Genomic DNA, 7,803 nt, shown 5'->3' with positions numbered 1-7,803 from the left:
TTCTTTGGCCACCCTGCTGCGTGGTTCCCAGTGGCGCACCGTTGGCTGGCAGCGGGATTCTCTGCTCCTGTCACTGCCAATGGAAATGCCCATTGAAGGCACCCCACACCGTTGGGAAACTTGTTGGGGGGGGGGGGGGGGGGGGGGGGGGGGGGGGGGGGGAAAGAGGGCAGGACCAGAGAATCCCACTGGAAAACGGCCAAAGATTTTCGGCCTGAGCCTTTCAGGTTGATCTTTCATCAGATTCCACTATGATGCCAACTGGAGTGGAATAGCCCATCCCTCACATTGTCTAAAGAAGCAGACTAGGAATAGTCACTTGCTCAAGCTGCTGAATGGGCAACCAGCATATATTAAACTGTAGCCAGGCACATAAGCACCTTTTGAGAGGGAGGGGGACAAAAGAGAACTGAAGAGAAGGAAGGAACGTCAAATGTTTCTCATCCCGGAGTGGAATTCCACTCATTCGGACAAACTATTTCCATACATTCCCAGCTTTTATTTTCACCTATTCTGATGTGGACTTGAAGATGGACCTTTGCATTTAACCAATCCAGGTGAATAAAAATTGCAAGATCCAATTTACCATTGCAGCATTGAAACAGAAGTTACAATCAGCAGACTTAACTGAACCCGGAATGCATTCACAATGACATCACTATCTGTGCTATTGTTGCATAGGCATAAATCCATGGGATGTACAGGAAATGTGTATTAGGAATTCAGATCAGAATCACCACTATTTTTGTTACACATTTTAGGCCTTAGGAGAACATTAAAATTGGCATAGTATTATTCTTTAAACAACAGATATGTGTGCATTGGTAACTAGAATCAGTTTATTCAGATGTGTCAGCATTACTCTGTTTCTCCTAGGCCAAATTCAATTCAGGTCATAAGTTTTAAGTCATCATAGTTCCCAAGGATCATAGGCTGCTCTTCACTTTTGAGAGAGCTGGCTGGTGATGATTTAACCCAAGTGTCGCCACATCTCAGGCCAGGTGCAAGGTTTATGGATAACTTCAGCCAGTATGGGATTTGAACATGCGCTGTTGGTGTCGCTTTGTATCATGAACCAGCCTTCTAGCCAACTGAGCTAACCATCACACATGTTATTTTTTAAAAAATCATGTTCATTGTAGGCATCACTGACAAGGTCAACATTTACTGCCCTTCTCCAGTTGCCCCAAGCAGTTGGATCAATTAGACAGTGGAGTGTCAATCATTAGTGCGGGACTGGATTTACATACAAAGCAGATTCAGCAAGCACATCAGGTTGCTCATCCTTACAAGGGCCTTAGTTGAGTTCTATGAGAATCCAACAGCTTCATGGCCACTTTGACTGATGTCAGCTTTTTAAAAAACTTTTGGCTTTGATTGCCAATCAAATGAAATCAAATTCTCAAACTGCCGTGGTGAAATTATGAACTCATATTCTCTGGATTATTAATCCAATGACTAATGAATGACTGACCTGGCAACCCAACCACCTGTATTCTTCCACTTGATATGCCCTTTGAACTGGATTTCAGCTGGTACCTTGATTCAGAGTAGTCAGTAGCATCAATTTGCTTATGTTAAGCTATTTTATGTTAAGCTATTCGTAGGGTAATTTTGTGTGACTAGCCACCTCAAACTTGCCAGATCCTGGATGGCCATTTGCGAGGTTCAAAACCAAGATGGAGAGATCTTTAATTGTCCAGAATATCAAGGGGTATCTGGCAAAGTTGGGTAATTGAGGCTGCAGTACAGAGCAGGTCTGTCTAACTGAAATACAGAACAACTTGGGAAGGGTGAGAAGGCATACTTAGGTCCATATTCACCAAGGTCGACTGTTAAATGACTAAATGGCCCATTATGGGTGAACTTCTCTCCCCCTCTGCTGCCATAAGATTAAGGGAAGTTTGTTTATGTGCAGCAGTGGAGTTTGCAACAATATTAAGTCACGGAATCAGGAGAAGTTCAAAGAAAATCCCAATTTAAAAAAAAATAAAACAAGTCCATTTTTCTCAAAGGTTCATATTAGCTAATTTGGGGTTGTTCGCGTATCATTCCTTCGGACCTACGAGTTCTAGCTTGGCAAAGCGTCTGTTGGAAACCATTGGCCTAGAAATACTTGCACTTATAAAGAGGGCTTGATCGTACTGTTAAAATGCCCTAAAATGATGAGTGACGTGACAGTTTTGAGAGACAATGAAAACAGCAATGAGATGAATAACTAGGTCATAGTTTGGTTTGTTACAGGCAGCAATTGGGGGGAAAAGAAGGTTGACCAGGGAGGACATCCGGCTTTTCTCTGAAGAGTTTAAAAGCGACATTGTCTCCGTTGAGTGAAGTCTGAAAAACGTCACCTTGATTGATGATGTTGAAGATTGAGGAGTCATATGTCACACCAAAACATGTCAGCAGCAGACCATTTCCAGCAGCTGGCAGGTTAAGAGCGGAGGACCATAGATACAATATTAAATGGCAAAGAGAGAAGAAAATTCTTCATGCAGAGTGGGGATGCTGGTGAATTAACTTCCAGTGGTAGCAGTTGAGGCAGAAACTATGCTAACATTTTAATGTAACCTGGATGGGTGGATGAATGAAGAGAAATAAGTGAACAGATGAATGTGATAAATATTTGAAGAGCTAGCAGGAGAGCAGGATTAGTTTGGGATCACAGTCGCAAAAGGCCTAGTACATGCATGGGGAAATCAAATGGCCTCCTTATGTGCTGTAAAACCTCTGAGGTTTGCAAATATAGATCTGACTGGCATCTCCCTGGCTCAATTAAATAAACTTAACATTTCTGCACTTGGAAACAAGAAGGTATCACTCCAGCAGACCATCAGAAATGCTGAATCATTTATCTCTGTTCAGGTATTCACAGGCTTGTTCTGAATTTCCAGTCTTTATTCGAGTCCCAGTGTTTGATTCCCCTCTCCTCCCCTCCGTTTTAATTTCAGCCTTCCTGGTTGTTGATAGAAATTGAACTTGAGCGACAAACATAACAAAAAAATAGTTGAGACATGCATGTTTTTGGGACCATAAAAGCCCAACTGTCTTGAGCATGTATTCTATACATAATAATCGCAGAACCAAAGCAGCAATTTAAGCATAAAAGCAAGTTTCCTTTTTAAATACAGCCCCAGTCAGTTAATCTGAACTCAAAAAAGGTGAAAAGGTGCAAGGAGGGACTCCAACTTAAATTATTCATATGTCACCAGGTTACAGAGTAGAAAAAATAAATAACACTGACAAACATAACCTAGTCCCAAATACTGGCAAAGAGATTTGAGAGAGAGTTATAAGCAGTTTACATTTGCAACATAAATTTACAGACTCTTAACAATTTAAATTAAAAAAAGCTCAAAAATATAAATGCCCACATGCTCACCACAGTAGCATTATAGAATATTCCAGAATTTAATAGCAGCATTAGCCTCATCGACAACTCTTGGAATGCCGGAAGGCCACAAAAGGTTTCCTCATAACTTTCATAGGAAGGCTTCCCTTTCCTTTTTCAATTGAATATTTTACTGGGAAAACCATGGTCCCATGATGTTCCTGTTGCTGCACCCCAGCATACCCCCCTCCCCCCAAAAAAATCTATCCCATCCCCAAAAAATGAAATTGATGCCTGGACACATGCCCAAGGGAGGATCTAACCATCCGTGAACCAGAAGAGGTTTTTGTTTTAAATCATGCGTGCATTCATCTTGCATATGCAAGACAAAAAAGTGAAAGGATGCAGTCCATGTCAAAGTCAATATTGGGTTCTCCTGATCAGAAGATTCAAAACTTTAACAAGCAGCTACATGGGCTTTATAAAAAGGGCAAGTTCGGTTAAGCACAGCTTCAGTTTACCAGCTAACATCAGAGACCCCAGGCTACTCATCAGAAATTCACAGGAGCTCTGCTATTTTTCACTTAAAAAAAAAAGACCCAGATAAAGTTCCATGCAGATTTACATCCTCTCCATAAACTATGTGACCAATATGAAGTGCACCAGTGAGTCAGGTTCAGACCCCTCACAGAAAAGGGAGAGTTCCGCCATATTTAGGTCGGGTAATCCATCGGTTTACAAGTTCGCAGTTTTTTGCTCCGGGTCATTTCGCTTCGCTTTCCCTCATCGCCTTCCTCCACAAAGTGGAGTTCACTCTCGGGCCTGCCAATCACCCAGGCTGTAAGCAGCGAGAGAAAATAAACATTGGACCATTAAAAAGTACCCCCCCCCCCCCCCCCCCCAAATTCCCTTTTAAGATAGCCATGTTTTTAGTCACGAGCGATAAATAGATGGGGCCCAGGGGCGGGGGGGAAAGAGGCTATTTGAATGGGTGGAAACATTTGGAAGCGGGGACATCATGTGATGACACCTCCCACCCGAGGCAAGGTTGGTCTTGGTAAATCAGGGCCGCCCCAATAAAATAAAGCCTCACTAATCTGCCCAGGTTTGCTGGAAACCATAAGAGTTTCCCCGTGTAGTGCTGCCAGGTATAGGACAGTTTTTTCAGAGGCTCACTTCAATTTCAGATTCTCCTAACAGCTCCATTATCCATTAATGGTGGGGGGAGGGAAATGAACACAACAGGAAACGTATTGAGCGGTTACATTCACAATAAATAACATTTTTCCATTCTTTTAAAATCAGGTTTAGAAACGTCAGTTTTTTTTTAAACTTTACTGAAATTACCAAGTCTAGGGGCATTTCCATCACACAAATACTAGAATCCCCTCCTCAGACACACAGTTCCCTGATCCTAGGATGCACCAAGTCGGCTGCAGCGTTGACCATTTTCTCTATACGTTGCCTGGTTACTGTTTTGAGTATTTTTAATTGTATTCATCTTTGCAATCCTGGCACAGTTTTAGGGGGAAAAAAGGGGATTGGAAACTTGGCAACATTGGATGGGTCCTCAGGTGCCTGGATTAACATTGAGAGGGGGCGCCACACAAATACAATTTCGAAAGCATTGCACTGCACACAAATACCCATTTTTAATCAATTTAGGCAATTGCACCCGGCTTAAAGAGGAAGATTGCCGTTATTTTCCGTCCACACAAATCTTTTAAGCAAAAACAAAAAGGGCCCGGCGTTTTCAGTTAGGAAATGGCAGAAGTTTCAGACGAAAGCCATTGGGAGGTAACTCTTCCAATTCAACTTGACGTTCATTTGAGGAAAGAGACCAGCAACCCCGCCTGACCAGTGACGGGTCTCCCATTGACCCCCTTTATTCTCGAACACCAGTCACCGATCCAAAGTCAGGGAAATCCTGCTAAAGTCATCTCGGCTGCCTTCGTTTTTCAGATCAGCAAAGACCTGGGTGAAGTAATGAGGGTCGGCATTAATCTGCAACATCTTGGTGCTCATGGTGTCAATGATGAGGAGGCAGCGGTCCCAGAAAGCATCCTTGGCGCTCTCCACCAGGAAGGGCTTGAGCGGGTAGGAGATCTCATTGCCCATGTAGGAGTAGGACAGGTACAGGCAGGTCAAGAGGGTGGCCTGCAAGTCATGCTCGGTGGCCACTTGATCCCCGTCGATGACATCTCGACACAGCAAGTAGACGAAGACCACGTTGGCCGGGGTGACGAACGCCTGGTCCTGCCAACCTTGAAGCAGCAAGGAGCGGTCCACGCTGCGCAGCCACAGGACGGGGTCAGTGGGGGACAAGTGCTTCAGTCTGAAACAGCGCCGGCAAAGGAATTCGCCCAGGCACTTTAGCAACTCGCTGGTGGACGCCTGGACGATGACACGTTTGGGAGACCCCGTCCCGCTGTTGTGGGACGAGGTCTTCTTGATGGACGAGACGCCCCCTTGTTTGGTGCCGAGGGGGTCAGGGGGCACCTGGAGTTCATAGCTGGAAAGGTTGGCACAGGAGAGAGACTTCTTGACATTTTCGCTGTTGAGGTGCACCACGTCGTTCTGGTGCTGATAGTTGCTGGGGTTGGACTTCCTGGAGTTTTTCTTCTTGGTTGAGGCGACCAGCCGCTTCCAGGTCAAGGCTGGGATGAACATGGAGTGGCGCTTCAGGCTCTTGTCCTTCTGCCCGTTACTCTTGGCATTTTGGATAGCGTGGTAGTGGCTCAAAGACTTGGAGTCGGTGCCATCCTCGAATATGCTGGATCTCCGCGAGCCGGGAGACAGAGACAAGACCGTACCCATTCCAGCCCCGATCGCTTTCGACCAATGTCGAAGGATTCGAAATCCGGGCAGCCAAGGAGAGGGAGAGGAGAGGGGGGGAAACGGCTCCTTTAAAGGGGAGGAGGGAGAAAATAGCTCGATTAATTCGTGCAAACCTCTGCAGTCGAACTGCTCACGATTTAAATGCATATCCCAAAATGAAAACAAATTGGCAGGAGTTTAGCAATCACAAGGATGTGGCGAGTGACCCTCAGCTCCAACCGGCGCTGTCTGGTCAGAAAGCAGATTTATTTAGGGCGGGATTTTTTTTGGAGCCGCTGTTTGGTATTTGTCTCTCTCGCTCTCTATTTAATGACTATGACAAAAACGCACCCGATACCTGAAAGATTTCTGATGAGCTTCAATTTGCATCTGCCCGCCAGGATGGAGAAATTGACCAGGCGGCCTGGGGAAAATGTGCCATGCAATTCCCCCCCCCCCCCCGGTATCTTTTAAACCGCATCTCTAACATCTCCCCCGCCGACACACGGTCCACCTTTTACCATTTAAAACCTGCAAACCGATTCGACACAAAACAGCTCTCTCTCTCTCACACACACACACACAATTGAGCCGGCCCGGATTTTTTTTTTTTAACCACTGCACAATTGGAATAAATTCATACATCTCACCTGCGTCCAGGGAAACCCTCGTCTCTCCCTCTCTGCAATCAGCTATTTCATAATAAATAATTTTTTTAAAAATCGCTTCACTATTGGAAAGGATGCTTCAAAACGGCTGCTTTGGGAAGAGGCTATGATCAAGTTGACAATCTGAGGCGATTCGATCTGGCTCCAGCTGCGGCTGTGTGTGTGGGGGGCCAATCATTCAGAATCACTGCCTTCATAATATGTGATTTGCAACAACAAAAAAAGAAGGTAGAGGCATCTTGCTGCACAGTTTTTTTACGCCTCTCTCCCGCTCTCTTTCACAGTTCTTTAATCTGGGGAAAGCCTCTCGCTACAGACACAGATCCCCAATTCTCTGCATTCCCCCCACCCGCTCTCGAGCTGTCTCAGTGACCGAGTCAGACTCTGGGGCGGAGTAAAAGTGACAAGAAATCTGCAGACGGCAGACGGCACACGCCTCCTGTCTCCTCCCAGTTCATGGACACAGGATGAAATTAATTCTCGGCGAGGGGGGGGGGGACGACACTTGTCATTAGAATGAACCCCTCCCCCACCCATCCCCGTTTCTCCGCCATCTCCTTATCTATAGGATGTATTTGCATTTTAATTCAAATGTGATTCCACCATGTAATGTCGGTATGCAAAATAAAGAGGTTGTATTTATAAAAGTCCCTTCACAAGATCTCAGGAGATCCCAAATGCTTGACAACCGATCAAGTGCTTTGGAAGCTTTTTGAAACGTAAGGAAATGCAGCAGGCAATATACCCATAGCACATACTGTCCCTCATCTCCTCCAAAGGCCAAGGACACTTGTACACCTTGGACTGTCGCTGGCCTGCCCCTCTGGGTTCCTTCTCAGTCTGACGGGTGGCTGGGTCTTCAGGGTGTGAGGTGGCCCAATACACATGGGGTGCCGCCTCTAGCCTGCATCACGCTGCCGTCGCCTTCTCCAGCGTCTGCCTGCCTCGACTGCCACTAGCACCGCGAGAGCAGCCTCTGCGGGACCA

At 45.6% G+C, this 7,803-nt stretch overlaps 1 protein-coding gene across 1 annotated transcript; it reads right to left on the bottom strand.

Moving 5' to 3' along the window:
• Positions 1-301: 301 nt before the first annotated feature.
• LOC119972344 (cyclin-dependent kinase 5 activator 1-like) lies at positions 302-7,247 on the bottom strand. Its single transcript, XM_038808881.1, has 2 exons — positions 6,799-7,247; positions 302-6,235 (listed from the first exon to the last, which is right to left on the bottom strand). The coding sequence occupies exon 2, from the start codon at positions 6,146-6,148 to the stop codon at positions 5,234-5,236; it is 915 nt and encodes a 304-aa protein (XP_038664809.1). The 5' UTR covers positions 6,149-6,235; positions 6,799-7,247; the 3' UTR covers positions 302-5,233.
• Between the last annotated feature and the right edge of the window lie 556 nt (positions 7,248-7,803).

Source organism: Scyliorhinus canicula, chromosome 10, assembly GCF_902713615.1.
Source record: "Scyliorhinus canicula chromosome 10, sScyCan1.1, whole genome shotgun sequence".
NCBI lineage: Eukaryota > Metazoa > Chordata > Chondrichthyes > Carcharhiniformes > Scyliorhinidae > Scyliorhinus > Scyliorhinus canicula.
Note: the sequence above shows the minus strand (reverse complement) of the source record. Positions and strands in the feature narration are given on the sequence as shown.